The 18,837-nt window shown below is 53.5% G+C and overlaps 4 protein-coding genes across 4 annotated transcripts; 2 read left to right on the top strand and 2 right to left on the bottom strand.

Annotated features, from left to right (window-relative positions):
* Window positions 1-2,019: 2,019 nt before the first annotated feature.
* EI97DRAFT_463200 (uncharacterized protein) lies at window positions 2,020-4,681 on the bottom strand. The gene is made up of 4 exons (XM_033801339.1): window positions 3,266-4,681; window positions 2,852-3,214; window positions 2,681-2,797; window positions 2,020-2,629 (listed from the first exon to the last, which is right to left on the bottom strand). Exons 1-4 carry the CDS (start codon window positions 4,463-4,465, stop codon window positions 2,426-2,428), a joined length of 1,884 nt encoding a protein of 627 aa, XP_033658282.1. The 5' UTR covers window positions 4,466-4,681; the 3' UTR covers window positions 2,020-2,425.
* A 143-nt stretch (window positions 4,682-4,824) lies between these two features.
* On the top strand, window positions 4,825-8,050 carry EI97DRAFT_463199 (uncharacterized protein). The gene is made up of 2 exons (XM_033801338.1): window positions 4,825-5,124; window positions 5,183-8,050. The coding sequence occupies exons 1-2, from the start codon at window positions 4,907-4,909 to the stop codon at window positions 7,848-7,850; spliced, it is 2,886 nt and encodes a 961-aa protein (XP_033658281.1). The 5' UTR covers window positions 4,825-4,906; the 3' UTR covers window positions 7,851-8,050.
* A 276-nt stretch (window positions 8,051-8,326) lies between these two features.
* On the bottom strand, window positions 8,327-14,525 carry EI97DRAFT_7245 (uncharacterized protein). Its single transcript, XM_033803036.1, has 4 exons — window positions 14,509-14,525; window positions 12,988-14,409; window positions 9,846-12,933; window positions 8,327-9,792 (listed from the first exon to the last, which is right to left on the bottom strand). The coding sequence occupies exons 2-4, from the start codon at window positions 14,307-14,309 to the stop codon at window positions 8,467-8,469; spliced, it is 5,736 nt and encodes a 1,911-aa protein (XP_033658280.1). The 5' UTR covers window positions 14,310-14,409; window positions 14,509-14,525; the 3' UTR covers window positions 8,327-8,466.
* A 2,267-nt stretch (window positions 14,526-16,792) lies between these two features.
* EI97DRAFT_428848 (uncharacterized protein) lies at window positions 16,793-17,287 on the top strand. Its single transcript, XM_033797304.1, has one exon. The coding sequence runs from the start codon at window positions 16,965-16,967 to the stop codon at window positions 17,268-17,270; it is 306 nt and encodes a 101-aa protein (XP_033658279.1). The 5' UTR covers window positions 16,793-16,964; the 3' UTR covers window positions 17,271-17,287.
* The last annotated feature ends 1,550 nt before the right edge of the window (window positions 17,288-18,837 follow it).

The raw sequence follows: 18,837 nt of genomic DNA, 5'->3' as shown, positions 1-18,837 counted from the left end.
ATAGTATTCTTCGTTGGGTGTAAACTATCCACGGTGAGTACGAGAACATCCGAGAATAAAGAGAGGGTAGTTGATAGCACTGACGGATGCTAAAGCATCTTGGGCTTGCCCTCCTCAGGGAAGAGCACTGCAGCGGAATTGAAGGGTCCAAGATTCGCTCCTACCCCAAGGCTGGCTTCAGTACACGTGATACACGGAGAGGCATTGTACAGGTGACTAATCGATGCGCTCGCAGTGAAGTTGCCTTGTCCCATGCCAAGCCTTGTTTACTTTTCTGTCACCGTCACTGCCTCGCCTCTTCTCCCCACAACATCACCGGGAATTTTTTTTCTCACACCCGAAGTGCATTCACGCACACAAATCACGGCTTCCACAGTTTTTGACCACATCTTCTATCTCCACCTTCAATCAACTATATCACCAACACACGCACGGGACGCGCCGGCTTTCTGTCGTCAAGGGAGATCACCTCTTTCTTTTTACGCTCAATCACGTCCATAACAAACTCCTTTGTAATTGGAGGCAGCAGAGCAGGTAAGTCTATGAAGGAAGTCCTTCAACTATCAATTTCCTCCGCCTTGTTATATCAGGCTGCAGAAGGTTCTCAAAGTCGGTTCTGGTAATCTATACCTATATCCGCACAACCACAGCCAAGATTAACACTAGTTGAAGACACATGCAAGGTGAGGCATCCTTTGGAGAGGGATCAGACGGCTGTGCAAAAGCACAACCGTTTCTATCTGTTCTATTCTATCTGATCCCGCGCTTGCACTTTGCCTCTGCGTCGACAACCGAGCCCAACTACGAGCTAGTCTGGAAAACTTCTTGACTAGTAGAGTATCAGCTCATACATTTCAAAGCCTTCGCTTAACCCCAATACGCAGACTAACTTTTTCGTAGCCTTCGGCATCCTCACCGAATTCCCCGTCCATCAACGGTGCCCGCTAGAGCTCGGGTTTGTTCACTTCCGCAAGTCAATTCTTTCCGTGAGATCTGAAGGTAGGTACCTTTAATGCTTCTGTTTACGTACAATAACTGATATCAATCAAGTACAGATCGCACGAGCGGCACTTCGACTGCGATAACTCGGCTTCGATCCACGGTCCTAATACCGTTCCAATGATGCTCTGAGTTGCAACCTTCTATCTACGGGTATCTGGGTTGCGTTGTTAGAACATGATTCCATCTATCGAGAGCTATTGACCGATTTGATGTAAGGTTGCATCAAACCGGTCGATAGCCTCTCGATCGATGGGATCATGTTCTGATGCGCTTCCCAGCTGCCGCAAGGTAGAGGTTTGCAAGGCTAGGCGGAGGAACAGGTGGTTTACGCTCGCGGCCCTTGAGAAGAAAGATATTAAGCAGGGAGTGGCTGTCATGGGGAAGATCTGAGAACATGGCGCAGTGGACAATTTGGGTGAGGATACGATGCGGTATGGACAATGGCAACCTGCGAATTTGAATGTATACGTCGTACATGTGGAACTTCTTAGCCTTTCAGCAACAAATTGCCTTGGGCATCGTGAGATTTGCTATCCGGTAGATAAAAGGAGTCAGGCCAGCAGTATCTACGTTCGACTGTGTCGCGCAGATAAATCGAACTTAAATCGAACGATTGTCGGACTTGCTCCGTCACCACAACACACTGCTCTAATTAAGTAGAAATCTTGTATTATAATCCAGTGGACGTCCTAGACACATTTCCACAAACGATCAGATGCTTCCACTGGGCTGATCAACAAGTCTAGTGTTCATCAACCGGACCACTCCTGCGGAAACTGTGGAGCTTGAAGAAAGACTGAAATAAGTGCGCTCTCGTCAGAAGGGTATGCAAGCCCCACTACCGTGTTATCAGATCTGCTGCAGCTGCAGCTATCCATAACCTTGCTGCCGCATGGGGAACGTCATTGCTACTTGATGCGTCGGGAAGTTCAAAAGTAATGGGTAGGAACTGAAACCCACTTTGGGATTTGTGCGGCGATAACCTTCTGGGCAACAAGGCCGTTTTCAAAGGACGCCCACCATCGGATGTTTACCTCAGTCCTCCAATTAGCGCCTTCCACGACCATCATGCTAACGGCTTCGTGCACAGGAAGCTTCTACCTATCGTTGTACCGTTTGGCCCGCTCTAACAGAAACATGTACATGCATGGGTCTGTTCAAGTAACCCCATCCCGTGAACTGATCCGGTGTGAATACAAAGGCTCTACATTGATATGTCGAATGTAAGCCGTAAAGCCGCTTCGGACGCCTCCCAGAGTTTAGCAGGTTTGATAACGCATGCACAATGCACAAACGTGCAAATGTCCCACAGAGTAGACAGTAAACCACATTATGAACAGCAGACCTCCCGGTAAAACGGGTGCTGCAGTATTCTCCCTTGCCCTCTGCTCCGTCGGTACCTTCCTTCATTATCCGACACGCTTCATCCCCATCGCTGGCCTGACACACTTTCCCACTTCTTCACCAATGGAGAGTTCTTCAGGTCGGGGAAAACGCTCATATGGGCGAGCGCGAGCTGACGCAGGTAACGCTCGAGAAGGACGCGTCTCAACTCGGAGCTTAGAGTCGTGTCTTTCCCCAAGGAATTCAAGTATTGATGGATATCTTGGCCAGTAACTTTATATGCCTGGGACGTGAAGTCAGAATAAAGCAGGGAGGAGGAATTGCTTTCATTTACCATGTTGACACTGCGCTCTTTGAGGGAGTTCAAAATCAGGATCTGAATTTTGTCATTCCTGTGGTGGGTAATGTTGACGTCAGGGCCGCAAAGTAGGTCGACTACGGGAGTCTCATTCTTTAAAAGTTAGTATGGGGTTCTTAGAGGGTATGTGGTTTTACTTGAACGTACTGGATGCATGTAGGTGAACAGAAAGGGCTGCGAAACCAGCTCAGGAAAGGCCGAGATGTTCATGACCACCCAAAGGATCAGCTTATCTTCCAGTTTCTGCCTCTTCTGGACAACCGTTGTCTTCTGATTTTGCAATATGGATCGGAAGTAGCTAGCAAGTCGATTCTTGGTCAGGACGGTCCAGCTTCCGCCAAATATCTGGAAGGTGCATTGATCAAATGGAACGCGTCTATCGAGGTCGCGCAGCACCACTCTGGTTACGATTTTGTGTTCGTTGTCTTTTATAGGGGTTTTCCCCCAGAGAAGATCAACAATAGGGGTTTTAGATAGAATCGGGGTCAGTGTATTCGGTTCGGTTGATGCCTGAACGTGCATTAGTCATGTGGGCAGGAGACAGCCGGGGTTTCTGCTCACCTTGTGATCGGCTGACGACCGCTTTGGCGGAGTTGCAATCTCGACAGGAGGGCTTTTTTCTACCTTGATAAGGCTGGCACTCCGGGTACGCTCTACATCATTGTGGGAACGTGCAGTCCCAGATTCGTCCCGATGGTATTGGTTTTGATCCTCTTTATCAGTATTGAGTAATGTACCTGAAGTTGATTGGGGAAATGGCGTCGCTCTGGTGTCCTCCCCATTGGTATCCGGGCGGGTCAGCTCCAACATACTGAGATCCCCCTTTAAGAGTCTCTCCAAACATGTCTTCCACTGCTTGCGGTCTTGCTTGGATAAAGACGTCCATCTCCTGGACATCTCTTTGCGAACAGCACCTTTCGTTGCGTTTTGACCCACGGATGCTTGGGCGATAGGGAGTGCATGGAACGCAAACAAGTCCGTCGCCGAGAGGAAATGTTTCTGTACATCTTGGGCAGTGATATTTTCAGGATCGATGTCCCAGGTCCATGGTTTGAAACTTTTGTGTCGTTTCTTTGACAACGCAGTCGTGGCTTTAATCTCGAGATTTTCATCATTCTTCGCTTTGTCAGCCACAGCGGGCACAACTTCACTGGTTTCTAAGACAGTAGAAGCTTCGCGGTCAGCGGCAGGTATGCTAAGTCCACCACCCTTTGCAAGGTGGTCTGTATCATCTGAGGAAATGCTATCCCGAAGACGCCGGAATGCCTCTATCATATCATCCAGCACCTCACGATCCGTCTTCTTCCCGAACAGTCGATTCGTGGCGGCAATTACCGAGGAAAGGAGAGTTTGCACCTTTTCCGGGCTGTCCAAGTTTTGTGCGAGCATCCAGCTGCCACGGTGAATCATTTCAGTGCTGTAGACTTCGCGCATCTTCTGGATCCGCTTCTCCGTTGCATTAAACTCGCGCATATGCTTTTCAATCACATTCAAGCCCAGATCGTCAAGGAAGGTATCAGGAAAACAGATTCGAATGAGTCCTTGGACGGCCTCTTTGAAGACTTCCTCGTCAGGAGCTGTGTCAGCACAAATGACCTTCACACGGAATGTCCAGTCAGACGGAGCCGGCAATGAGCTTTCACTTCTCGGGAAGTAGGGATCTCGGTCGCCTCTAAAGACTGACTTCGCTCTGGATGTCGTCCGTGATCGTTTTGTGTGACTGTTGTCTGGAGAGGCTGATAGCCTCCTGCGCTTCCCCATCTTCAGGAATCTGGGGTCTTTGCTCGATATGAGTGAGCTCAGAGCAGGTCCCGCAGCAACCAGAAGAGCCTCCGATCGCGTTGTCCGCTTCGCACAACTCAATTGGAATCGAACCGTGTACCGCTTAAATAGCGGCTGTGATTAGCAGCTGTAGGGTCAGTTACAAGATCACTGGTTTAGGCATAGGCCACTGATAGAGCCAGCTGGGAAGATATGTAGGTCGACGAAGGTGAAATATTTCGAGATTTGGAGCGTTGATCCCATGCAACGCGCTAACGCGTAGTCACGTGTAAGTAATACTCGCCGAGACCTCTCGGATGAATCTCGGGCGGGGATTTCTCCAACTTCACCTTTTCCCAGAGAGCTTGGATAGAGGTTTTGGCGGCGCCTCACTATGTACGCACGTCATCACGTCGCGCGTATTCCCTTCAGCCAATCGACATGGCGACACTACCCGCAAGTGCACAAATGCGCTTGACTGTTGAAGTCCTTCCGCTTGCCGAAGAGAACTCGTACGGCCCATACCGTGATGTTGCGCTCGCAGCTTTCAAAGGCAGGAAGTTTGCACTGCCAGTACAAATAGACGATACCATTGAGAGAGTCTGGAGCAAGATTGAAGAACGCTACAAGAAGAACTATCTCACTCCGATACAGGCCGCGTACGTTGTCAAAAGCTTCCGTATGCAGCTCTTTCATGAAAACTAACAGTAATCGAAGTAGCTTCGCCATCAAGGTATTACAGGATGCGTACGATTGCGATCTAGATGTAGGAGATACCGTGCGGTCATTGTTTGAAGGAGAGCCAGACCCGGCGAAACGGATGATCAAAGTTGTACCAACCTTCGTATACCGCGATTTCTCGGTCCCATTAACATCGAATCTTCGCCCTGCGAGCGCACGGAAACGCCAGCAAGAAGCGCAGGCGAATGACTCAACCAAAAGAAGACGCCTAGAAGGGCAGGACCATGTCCAGACGAGCAGAAGGGGCGTACAGCACCGTGTGCTTCCGTCTACTGAGTCAGACCATAGCGTCGAGTTTGCGCGCGATACAAACGGCATGGCTCAAACGCACTCTGAACGAAAGGCCCGGCGATCGAAGTCTGGCTCCGTTATTCAGACTGGATATGCGCAAACAGGAGGAGCGGAGTTCGCATCGGTGCTTAAGGACGAATCCCCCGACTTGGGCGAGCCTTCTGCGCGGACCATTCCTGACTTGAACCTCTCCTCACCACACACCTCAAGAATCGAAAAATCCACGCCGCTTGCAGCAAGTGCAGTACGTACGCCTCGGTCTAGCGAAAAGGCGACGTCTCCATCCCGGACCCCTATTGCGCGCCGGTCACAACGCTCTCTCAATGAGGATCCTACAATTGGTCTGACTCAACAACGCTTGCGTGCGCAAGATGTAGAGATTGAAAGAGAGGAGGTCGAGCAGGCTGAGAGAATGCAGGATCTAGACAGTGTACATCAGTCTCCAAGGAGCTCTTCGCCAGAACCCACTACCGTTGAAACTGCTCCGCTTCCTGTACCTAGAAGGTCCGTTTATGAGGTGTCACCCTCGCCCGAATTTCTTCAGTCACCTTCGAAGCCGAAAGCGACGTATGCCCGTAATGCCAGGCCACGAAGGCAGCAGAAGTCGATTGAACCAAGGGGCACGTCCAGAGCTCCATCTCCCCGGGTACTCATACGCCATAGCCCTGTAAAGATGAGATTAGCAAATGGTACTGTAGGGATGGCTCGTCGCTTCAGGTTCTCAGATCCGGATCATATCGTTTCGACGCCCGAGACAAACGGTGCGAATGAGGCAAACCTGTCTCCAGACGACCATCCAGAATTACGAGAAAGCGGGCCAGCCGAGTCGGTGACAAAGAACGTCCAATCGAATGGGACGTTAGAGGCTGCAAAACCGTCGAAGCTCAAGAAACCTTCTCAGAAGTCGTATAATATGCCGCCGCCGAAGGAGGCACCAGACAGAGCAAGTCCATTGGGGCGTCCAGCTGCACGAGGACGACCTCGCTCTGTTGCGAAGAGTCGCATCTCTGCTCAGTCTACGTCGCCGAAACCGACGTCAACGACCGCTATATTGGCCCAATTGCAGCGCGTGAAAGAGAATATCCTTGCGAAACGGAGACAAAGTCAAGGGTCTCAGTCCGCTGATTTGTCGAATGGCTCGTCGAGACATGTATCGTTCTCGCCTACTCTGACGAGAGAGCAGAAAATATCCAGTCCAGCTCCTTCTCATGCGCAAAACGAAGCGGAGGAATTGCAAGCACAACTTGACGATGAAGTCAACAAAGAGACTGTCGCCGAGGTCGCTGAACCAAGTGCAGACGAGGAAGATGCACCAGTCGTGGAGAAGGTCCCAGAACTACCACCACTGCCATGGGACAGCAGTGCCAGTTGGGACTTTGGGGCCGTTCAAGGACAAGACGCCATTCCGCAGGAGGAAGCCGATGGAACTCCTGCGTCCAAAGCCGACAACGATGTTCGCTTGCCTCCACCTTCGGAGCTTCGGACTACAGGAGAGCCGGACAATGAAGCAAATGCTGCATCTAGGGCGACATCTCCAAGTGAGGTCAACTCGACGAGGTCCTCTCCTCCGGCCGTGCGCCAACCTGCTCGTTACTTGAGCCATTCGCCCACGCCGCAGCAGACAGACCCGGACGATGACGAGGGAGATGAAGACGAGAAAGGCACTGCCGCGCCTGCAAAGCCTGAGTCTGCCGCCACTGCCGTCGAGAGGGAGACTGACACAGAAACATCGTCGAGCGACAGCGACACCTCGACGGACTCGGATGAGGACATTGAAATGCCAGACGCTGACGCCGACGCCCCATCTCCATCCATCCCTGAACCCCCATCATCCGGACCCACGCTCCCCAGCCCAACACGTGCAGAGATCCCGATAGAACCTGCCGTGTCCCTCGCCGCACCACGTTCCTCAGAGATCCCACCCCCCGGCACGACAACAACAAAGACTACTACCAGCACCACGATATCCAAAACCCCAATTCCCCTCCCCGGCACAACATCATCAACAACAAAAACTGTCACGAGCACCGCGATATCGAAAACTCCAATTCCGCTCCCGTCCTCGCAACGGCTCCCGTCATCCCAACCACAAGGGTCACAGTCTGCCCGCCGACCACGCGCATCGCAGTACACGACGCTTAGGGAGCAGTTGAATGCCGCTAAGGCGGGCAGTGCGAACGTTGCGCGGAGAAGGACGTTTGATCCTTCGACGCAGAGTCTGAATCTGTTGAAGAAGGCGAAGGTCGAGGTAGGAGAAAAGAAGGGAGCGGATGCGAAAAAGGCTCTGCTTGTTGGGGGTGATGATGATAGTGAGGAGGAGAGTAGTAGTTCCTCTGAGTCGGACAGTGACTGAGGGAGGGAGGGAGAAGGGATAGGTTGAAAGGATGATGTGGATACTTGTTTTGCGCTTTGGGCTTTGCTTCGTGAATGCATGGTTCGGTGCAGTGAAAGAACGGCATTTGATTACAGCTCTTTCAACCGGGTTACGCATTGGGTAGGCGTATTCGAGTTGAGTACTTTAATGGAACGAATGGGAGTTTTTATTCATCATCGTTTCATTGGCCCATTGAGTATCGCCTACTTGCACTCCTGAACATCTACACCCTAATCCCAAGGGTACTGCCATGCTCAACGCCGACCCATCACATTTGGAAAAAATTGCACTCATCTGGCGGAGGAAGCCATTCATAACAGGAAATCTCTTGCCATGCACATGAATACCATGACCTATGCTCTAGAAAACCCAGTAAGCCGGAAGACCCTCCACCCACTCCACAGAAAAGGGGTATAAGCAAACCCAGCAGACGAACCCACAGGCCATCAAGCGCGGCCATCAAGAAACGCCTATTCATTAACCCAACCGACCCTCCCAACCATTCATCTCCCCGTCCCTTTCCCTCCCGCACAAAAACGCCTACTAATCCAGAGAACAAAAGATACACCCTACCCACAAACCTCTATTCCCACCCTCACACCTCCTCAGGCAAAATCCTCGCAAAATGCTTCTCCCAAATCCACCCCACCGTCCTACTCGGATCATCCTGATTCCGCGCCAACCACAACTCGCCCTTCATGCCAATGACGTCGAAAATCTCGCCGGGCACATATACCAGGTAGGGGATTCCCCCCTCGCGCCTGTCGTGCGCGATGTTGAACTCGAACAGCGATGCCGCCAGGAACAGAACCTCGGGTTCCTCCAAATCGGCCGGCGTGCTGGGATGCAGCTCCTCGACGGAGCGGTTGGCCGACGGGGAATCGCTCATGGGGAGCGCCGAGGAGAAGATGGCGGAGCCGCGGGAGCTGCTTGGGAAGGAGCCGAGTTGGCCCACGGGGCGAGGCGAGCTTGCGCCCTCGAGGCATCCGTCCTCAGGGTTGCCAAGGTTGGGGAAGGGTTGGAGAGAAGAGCGGCCGGTCCTGGTCACGGTGAGGTCGCTGCGTTCGGACGAGGGGGAAAGGGTACGCTGCTCCTGTAGAGCTCTTGGGCTCGGATTCTGTGCGGGAAGGCGGCTGCTGGAGCCTACGGCGGGGATCTCCCAAGCGTAGTCGCCGGCTGACTTTTGCTGGGACTGGATACCACCATGAGGGGCGGACCTCGGAGGTGCTTCTAAAGTGTGCGCGTTGCGCTGGCTCGGCGTCGTTCCGCTGCGACGGTGTCGATGATCAAGCAGAGACGTGTCACTATTGATTGACTCGGTGCGACGTGACGTGGACCTGCGAGACGAACCATCTTCGGCGACTGCATTGATTGATTCCGTACGACGGGACGTGGACTTGCGAGAAGAACCATCATCCGTGACGGTATAGATAGACGTGTGCGGCGACTGGAAGTTGGCCATGTCGTAGATCAAACGGCCGTTGCAGATTTCCAAGTTGCTGACCATATTCTGTACGGCCGAGAAATCCGACTTGAAACGAGCAACATAGTCTCTCAGGTCATGGGTAAACGACGACGTGTGCTCCGGCTCGTACTCCAGAAGCGGCAAAATCTTCTTCTGGCAATTCTTCCAAAACTGCTTCTGGTAGTTCACAAAGCTCTCGAGTATTCTCATCATGAGCAATCTTGTGAGGTTGTACAGTTTCGGAAGCTCGTCCTTGAGAGTCTCGTTGAGAGCTTCGAACTGCTGTGCAGCCTCCTTGAGCTTCGAGTCCACCTCCTCCTTGCGGTCCAAAGCCTGCTTGTACTTGGTATATTGCGCGAGAAGCTTCTTGCGTTTTTCCATGTGCGCCTGCGGCTTACTGTAGAGGCCCCAAACTTCCATGATCGGCCTGTAGATCTTCAAATGTATGGCCTGTTTCTGCAACTGAGAGTCAGCACCATCTCTCCAAAATGACGTGAAAATGAACTTACATGATCTTCAAGGAGCTTCTGGCGGAGCTCCAGGAGACCTTGAACGGTTCTTTGCCAAGAGGCCCTCGTCTCCAGGTTTGTACCCATTTGGTCTTCAGCAAGTGCAAGCAGCTGCATGGTCACAATGTTGAGGTGGAGGAAGGCAGCGGTCAGATCCTCGGAGTACTTGTCCAGGTCCTGCTTCACAATTTGAAGCTGAAAGAAATTGCCCCCAAATTTCTGAAAGTGTTGCTCGTACACTGGATCGGTGAAGATCGTGTCTCCTGGAGCCGGTTTGGGAGATTTCTGATTGCCCTTAAGTGCCTTTACAATGTCGATACCTCGGAAACCCTTCTTCTTCTCCTTCTTGCCCTCCTTGGTTGCAAGACGCAGAGTTTCCTGGCGCTTCTTGAGTTCATTGATGCGTTTGTTGATGTCGAGCAAGCTTTCCAACGAGAAAACGATATCCGCATAGTCGTCATGTGTTTTCGGGGAGTCGTCCTTCAGAGACTGCAGGATCAGAGGGTACTTGAGCAGCCGCTGCACTGGCTTGACAAGAAGCGAATCGAGATCCCAGGCATCGGTGATGTCCTTGGACCCTTTGACACATTCCTTCTGCCAAGCATCGAAATCGGGCTCTTTGCGGTGGGCCACGATCATCTTGTTCGCCTTATCATGATTGAGCAGGTACTTTGTGTAGAGAGCCTCGATTTTCGGGAGCCAGTACTTGAACACATAGCCGACACTTGTATGGTTATCATTATCCAGGTTGCAATATTTGAAGAGAACCTCGGGTTCCTTCGGTTGCTGGTACTGTTGCTCCAGGTTCTCGTCAGATTCCTTATCGAACTTCCAATGGGCTATTTGTCTAAAAGCGTTCTTCAGGTCGATGACGAACTGGTTGTGGAAATCAGAGAGCTCCACTACGTTACAAAAGAGCGTAGCCTGGTCATGGGGATCGGGAAAGACTTCCTGTGCCGTGGCCATCCATACATGCCTGACAACCATGAGATCAGACATGTAGTCATTCTCGGTTCGACACAGCTCCTCAATGATACGGTATCTATGGTGCAATCGGCGTGCAATGGCATCGGAGTCCTCGCCCGGGAAGGCAGCCGGGTGCACACTCTCGGTGGTCTGATCAGACGCGCGGCCTCCTTCGTGCGACTTGTCACCATGAATGTCCCTGGAATCTTCTTGACTCTTTCCCCTATCCAGCTTTTCCAAGGAGTCGTTCAAGGTCGGATGAAGGGATACATCATCTGTCGGAGCATGTGCAGTCTGGACCTCTTGTGTAGTGTGAACTCCATACCCTGGCCGAACTTCTGTCTGTGCTTTCGGCGCGGTCTGGGTCTGCTGTCCGGTCTGAACTTCGTGCATGGCGCGAGCTTCTTTCGCGACCTGAATTCTTTCGGCGCGAGTAGCAAAGCGGTTTCTCTCACTGCCACTCACGGAGGAGGTCAGTGCGTACGATGAGAAATCGTCATGAGATCCGTCCACGTATTCGGAAGCTGGAGGGAGACGCATGTTGCCTCTTCTGTTTGAATCTGATGTGAAGGATTGTGTGGGCTGAGACGCGGAGGAAGGCAATGTCGTAGGGGTGGGAGGGTAATGAGGGAGCGACGAGTGACCAGGCCATTTGGACGACTGGCCTAGATGCTGGTTCTCTTCCTCCTGCAGTCGCCTTTGCTTCTGTTGATTTGCCTCGAGGCCCAGTCCCAGGCCCTCGCCCGTGGATTTAATTTCAGGGAGAAAATGGTACGAAGCGGGATCTGGACGCCCGTAACTGTCTCGGTAATGTTGGACAGGGCCGGACGCAAAGGATTGATCCTGGGCCGGAGGGGGCGGCACAAAAGTCGTCGAGGGGAGAAGTTGGAGCGCGGGCGTAGCCGCTTCACGGTCCTCAGAAGAGGTGTCGACCCGGCCTCTATCGTCGTGTATCGTTGTGGCCGTCGATGCATGGGACCCGCGCGAGTATCGCCGCGATTCCGACGGGAAAATGATTGCGGTTCCGCTGGTATGCGAGTCGCCTGCGTCGTCCTCAAGTTCGCTGTAGCCCACGACTGCTTTACTGTGTCTAATGATATGATTAGACTCGGTCGTGGCGCTGGTATATCCCGCTGATCGTTGCTGCACGCCATTGGCATCACTAAGAACTCGGGCCAGGTATGTCTCAGTGGATTCCTTGGAGCCCCAGTCCTCATGTTGTGCTATAACGGGCGAGACGCGCTGGACCTCTCTTCGAGCGTCTTCGGCAACTTGAGGTGTGATTTTTGGCGAGCTGTGATAGGTGTTCAATACTTTGTTGATGACACTATAGGCTTCGCTGTCTAGTGTCATTCCGTTGGATTCTTGGCCCGATGCCGCCTGCGGAGCCCACTTCTCAGCGGGTTGTCTGGCCTGGCTATAGAATGCGACATTGCTGGCTGAATCTTCTGGCCGTAGGGTATCGCGATTTGGAAGGGGATTGGGATCCGTAGGAGAATGGTCTTCCTCGAGGTACGATATTGTCCCAGAATCGTCGAGCGGTTCAGCGCGCCATCTTCGGTCGCCAATGCTGAGACGAGTTGCGGCCTTTGGGCGTTCGTTCGACCCGGTCCCTTGGGTAGGGCCGTTTTCAGCACCAAGCATGATTGGAATGGACTCCCGGACCCCCAGTTCCGAGGGGTCGTTCTCAGTGGCCTCAGAGAGGACAGTCTTGACCGTATCCAACACACTCGCTGGCTGGAACACTAAAGGCTGTAGAAGCTCTGCACCCACATTTCCGCTCAACCGTTGTGATTGTGACTGTGATTGTGACTGCTGTGAACCCTGCCCTTGCTCTATGGGCGACTGAGTGTGCGCGAGGGGTGGAGTTACCATGAAACTGCCCGGAATACCCAGAACGGGAGACTCCTCATACTGAAAATCCGTAGTCGAGTAAGGAGCTGCCTGGGAGTGAGGCACACCGAGAGTAGCAGTCTCTAGAGTAAGATGATTACTTGCAGCGGGGCTAGCAACACCTACTCCATCAGCACCATCTATTGCGTTGGTCAGGCCGTGATCTGTCGACGTGTCTTCCGCGGACAGCTCTTCTGGATTGCATGGCGGATCAGTGTGACTGCGGAGCCTGTTGTGGTCAACTTTGTGCTGCACAATGGACTCGAACGCTGTGAAGACTGACTCATCAGGACCCTCAGGAGCATGTGAATGTGCACCTGTCGAACCTGGGGTGGGGAATTGACGCTCACGAGCGTGACGAAGGCGCGGCGATGCAGCTTTCGCTGCGCTACCGAATGATGTTGCCGGTTTTGTCAACGTGCTGGTAGCTTGCTTCCCACGCTCACGGTCATTGTGATTTGAAGTTGCGGGGAGGATTTCATTTGTGCCAAGAGGGCGGCGTGAATGGTTGTTCCTAGCAAAACCACCGGGTGGCCTTGCTGAACTGGCTGGTGACGAGCGCACTGAGGAGCTAGAGTCCGAAGCTACACTCAGGCGCCGAGTAGCTACGGGTATTCGTGACGGTGGTGATCGTCGCTTCTCTCGAGGACTTGACGAGTCGGGCGGCGTACTTGAGAGGGTTAGGTTGGTCGATGCGGAAGGGGGCCCGCTTGTAGATCTTCCCTGGCCTGTTGACATAGTCGCATGATCCGCTGCTTCATTGGGAGGCAAGGGAATCTCGCCAGGAACTTCGTCTTTCAATTCCGAGCCCGGCAGCGAGTCAGCTATTGGTATCCCAAAGCCCGGTGTGCCCGCATCGTGTTCACCCACCACCTCGCCAAAAAACGGCCTCCTGCCTGATGATGCGGTTCGGTGATGTTTTCGTGGACTCGAGGACGGTGTTAGTCTCGCCGGAGAAGTCTGCTTCTCTACATCCTTCCTGTTCCCGTCTCCCTTATGCAGCCGGGCGGGGGAGGGAGGCGCGGGTTGTGGTCTCTCGCGAGGCTTCAGGTTGTTGAATTTATGGGGACCATACGATATCTCTCTCGCGGGGCGCGGGGAAGACGAAGAAGCCATGGCCTGCGTATCCGAAACAGATCGCGACGAGAGAGGGCGACGGGACGGTGGAGTCGACCCAGCGGCGTCGTATGCCCGCCTACGAGATGCGACAGGCGACTCATCCTTTTCCGGGGCTTGACTAAACTTTTGAGCCAGACTCTTGACACTCGGCCGATCGGGAGGGAGGATTGTTCGAGGATTCGAAGGCATTTGTGGAGGGCGGGTCCGAGGAGGAGGGTGTGGACTGGTTCGAAAAGGAGGCCTTGACGCACCGACTGCGCCTTGTGAGGTTTGCCTTTGGCGAGTGGTCGTCATGCCGTCGGTGTGAGCGAGAGGTCTGGATGGGACATCGGGTGGAGGGTAGCGGTAGAAGTCGTCAGGCGAAGGGTCGGAGGGATCTTCTGCTGGGTCGTCGAGTTGCGTCGCAATCGAGGTGGATTGTACCCAACTTGCGACGCTGGGATGGTAGGCGAAGTTATGCATGGCGGTGTTATCTCGATGCACCATTCTTCCACCCTAGGCCACCATGGCCCAGAAACCAAATGCAACGGGTTGGCCAGCGCGAAACCAAGTCAGTGAGCGAGTACAGCACAAGCTGGCGAGGGAGCTAGCGGTAGAACCAATCAGCCTGTAGCCAGAGATGGAGGCCCGGGACGCTCAAGCGCACTCAAATGGCGGCGGCCAGGGTCGGAGAGGGACAACTCACTCGGTGATGAGGTCCAATCTATCGGGGGACGAGCCAATGAAGGGAACAGCAGCGTGGGCGGCCCAAGGTTGCGGCCCTCGGCCAGCTGTTTCAGGCTGAAGATGAGGCGCCAGAGGGGAAGAGAGGGATCGGGGATTAGCTGGCGCGGGCCGACAAAAGGGGAGGTAAGTGGTGCACGGGGCGCACACAACTGAACGGCTGCGACGGGGTGACGGTAGGTTGGGTATGTGGGGGTTTGGGGTTGAGGGCGAGGGCGAGGGCGAGGGAGCGGGGCGTGAAAGGATGTTGTGGTAGGTTACGAAGACAGCGAAGTGGGCGGTGGTGGTGTGTGGTGATGGTGGTGCGCACAGCGAGCCGGGGTCTGTCTGTCTGCTCCCCGGGCGGGAACTTCACATGAGTCCCGCCGCCTCTCTGGCACGCACCAAAGGTCCTCTCTTGGTACCTTATTTACACCGTACATCCTTCAACAGCCTAGGGAAAAAGCGGCCTCTCGGGTGGATTAGGGGAGAGAGCCTGGCAGCCTTGAAGTCCCACAGGAAACAACACCTTTAACTGTTTGAGCGGCCGTTCACTGCCATTTGCTCACCTGGGCAGTCGTGTGGGTGTTTCCCTCCAAGTACCTTCCCCTCCCGTCGTACTTGTACAAAAGCACAAAGGCAACACAAGACATAGTCCATTCCAGGTTACTTTGCCGTTTTTGCTACGCATACAGAATTCTCCGTACTGTTGTTCCATTTGCTTGCCGCGCCGTTGCCCAGCCCTGCTCAGCACCATCTCCCACTACTCTGTACTGTGTACTCCGTACCTATCGATACATAGTCTCTGTTCCGTCGGGACCTCCTTCACCCCAGCTGCGGTTGACGCAACAAGACGGGAGACGGACGCCGATCCGGTTAGCCTGCCTGGGCTGTTCCTGGCTCCCGGCATCGATTCAATCGCTCTCTGGACAGACGATCCGATCCGCAACAGATATCCACCCTGGGGCACATCAAAACCGCCATCTCAGCGCATGGGCTGGAGAGCGCAGCACGATTAGTAGATTTGCTGTGTGACGGTGTTGCGGCGGATGGATCACACGGTACAAAGAGAAGAGATTCCTCCCATCTACGGGCCATTTCACTGGAGCAATCAACAGAAGAGCGCACCCCTGGCAATCCCATTCCTCCTATTTGGGAACCACGTTCAGTAACACACCCACACACACCACTATCCGTGTTCTCCCCATCCTACTTCTCGGCTTTATATTATCTATCCTTCACCTCCCGCGTCCATGCGTTGCTCCGTTGGACAACAATGAAGAGAAAGCGCAGCAACGGGCACATGGCCGAGAGAACCCCAAAGCGGCTTAGGGACATCTCCAGCCAATCCACCTCGGCCACACCTCCAACTGTCGACCATCCCGTCCTGCGCCGCCTCTACCCCCAGGTCTTTACATTGCGCCAATATGTCTTGTCCAGACTGCCTACTACGTCCAAAAACAGGCGGCGGAGAATATCGCAACTGCGGCAGTTGGATCCTTCGCATGGCGTCGACTACGAACTCGCAGAGCTGCTGGACTCGACGCTGATTGGCTGCCAAGCATCCTCGACCACCCAAAACGAGACGATCCGACCACGACAGGAAGACCTCCAACGCTTTTCCCAGCTGCTGCAGGACTCCAACTCTGGCAATACCTTCAAGTCTGGATATTTCCTGCAATCCGAGGTGAGACGTTGTCCCTTTTCCTAAATTTCGCTCCTTTGAACATCACCTATCACCGGGGCGTTTTTGGACATTGGCACTAAACTAAATACTACTAGATTGTGGACTTCGTCATCTGGCTCGTCTTCCAAAAGTCTCCTTCCAGCAAGCCTTCTCACCTGCTCTGCCATAGCTTTCAGAGGCCCAGTACAGCTACACACAATGGTGTTGACAGGGGCGGACGGCAACGCCCACCGGGCAACGTCAATTGCACGTCCAACGCCTACGTGAAACTGCTCAAGGGGCCTCTATGGGGCCGATTGCATTCTCTCCTCGGTCGCGACGGGAATGATATCATGATGGATTTACTCCTCAATTGTGCAATCTTCAGTCGTGTTGAGGGGAGTTTAACAAACTACTATCAAATCAGCGGTACGCAACATGACCATTGTGGAGCAACAAGTGCTGACAGCCAATAGGCTACCCTTCCTCAGACATTAGGAATCCGACCGATGCACCTGTCGCTTCCACCTCGATGCCATCACGCAAAGCTGCCTTGAGCGGGGAGAACAGGAAGCCCAGTGCCATTGTCTTTGTGCGGAGTCGCATGCTCTACGCTGACGCCGCACTGAACGCCAAAGGAGGTGTCCGGTTTGGCATGCGACATATTCGTAAGGAGGAGCTGCCTGTCGTCATTCAGGTACAGCTGCTGATCGTGCCTAGACGTCCTGAATCGCTTCCCGGATGTGAACAATGCACAGCAGACTACTCATATTATGCGCTACATCTTCCCTCGTCAATTTGGCTTACACAACGTCTTTACCTCCAAGATCGACCGCCGGGAAACCGCCATGCCCTTCACAGATTACACCCTGCGGGAGAAAGAAATCAATCAATCGCTCGCTCGTGAAGCCCAGGGCAAGGAGATAGACGACGAAATGATCTTGAAGCGGAAATCTAGACTGCCAGCAAGGCTAAGAGGGGAGCCCTTCGGTTTGGTTGCACGAATGCGCAAGCTCAACAAGAAATGCTCATATGTAGAGCTGCTCCGGCACTACTGCCCAGTCGAGGTATGTTCATAATAGACCCGCATACGTCAAGTCTAGCTGATCATGTTCAGGGACTTGATTTATCCCCGACGTCAGGCTGCAGAAACAGTTTACTTCAGCCGACCACAGACGTACCTGCAGCTGCAAACCCATCAAGCCGCGTCAGGGGTATATCACACAACTCCCGAACCCGGGCTGCGGGACAAACGTGCTTTACAGATATGGCATGCCCGGCCGCGCATGTATCAGCATTCTGTCGCGCAGTCATGTCCAGAGTGATTCCAAACGGCTTCTGGGGCGACGAGAACAACAGGCGCATAATCATGCACTGGGTAGACCAGTTTATCTACCTGAGGAAATTTGAGAGCCTTTCCTTGCACCAGGTCATGCAGAAAATCCAGGTAGGTCGCTGTTCGTGACATCTGGTCACTATGTATCCATGCTCACTCCATCATCGCAGATAACGAGTTTAGCCTGGCTCCGGCCGCCTGGGCAGGACCCCACCACGAAGATGGCCAAGACCGATTCGGATAAACGTCTGGAGATCTTCCAAGAATTTGTATACTGGGTGTTTGACTCGTTTCTGGTTCCACTGATCCGATCCAACTTCCGTGTGACGGAGACGAACGTGCATCGGAACAGGCTCTTTTACTTCCGCCACGACGTATGGCGCATGCTAACCGAGCCCTGTCTTGCGAGCCTGAGGGTGAACATGTTTGAGGAGATGGCTGATGAGTCTGCCATAAGAGTATTATCTCACAGGCCCATTGGATATAGCAAGATCCGATTGTTGCCCAAACAAAGTGGGCTCAGGCTAATCATGAACCTCAAAAGGAGGCAGCAATTGAGGCGCAACGGCGTCACCATGCTTGGCCGAAGCATCAATTCCGTGATGACGCCCGTCTTCAACGCCATCACGTACGAGAAGGTAAGCCATGGTCTTTTCCAATGCTGTGCTCATCATCTAACGAGTGTCTAGTCGCTCCATCCAGACAAGTTTGGGTGCTCACTCTTCTCGGTTGGTGACATGTTCCCACGACTAACTTGCTTCAAACGTTCGCTGAGCGAACAAGGACTTGCGGACAGCCGGCTCTACTTTGCCAAAGTCGACGTGCAATCGTGCTTTGATACCATTCCTCAGCAAAGGCTACTCGCCATGGTGGAGAGTCTACTGACATTGGAAGCTTACCAGTCAGGAAAGCATGCAGAACTTAGGCCCCTGGAACGATTGCAGCGGCTCGACGGTGAGTATGTGGATCCGCTACCCATCAGACGCTACGTCGCCCACACTGGAGCTGTTGGGGAGTTCGCAGCGTTCGGGGATATCGTACGGGATCAAGTTGCCACAACCAAGGGCAACACCATATTCGTGGATACAGCCGCTCATCAAGTGGAGACCAAGCACGATCTCATGCGTCTGCTGCGAGAGCATGTGGAGCGGAACCTGGTGAAGATTGGAAAGCGATTCTACCGGCAGCGGACGGGCATTCCGCAAGGCTCCGTATTGTCGAGCATACTATGTAACTACTTCTATGCCGAGTTCGAGAGGGAGAAGCTCGGCTTCGCTCTGGGGGCCGAGTCTCTTCTGCTGCGGTTGCTC

Source organism: Westerdykella ornata, assembly GCF_010094085.1.
Source record: "Westerdykella ornata strain CBS 379.55 unplaced genomic scaffold EI97scaffold_1, whole genome shotgun sequence".
Lineage (NCBI taxonomy): Eukaryota > Fungi > Ascomycota > Dothideomycetes > Pleosporales > Sporormiaceae > Westerdykella > Westerdykella ornata.
The sequence above is the reverse complement of the archived record's forward strand: the minus strand, read 5'-3'. Positions and strand labels throughout refer to the sequence as shown.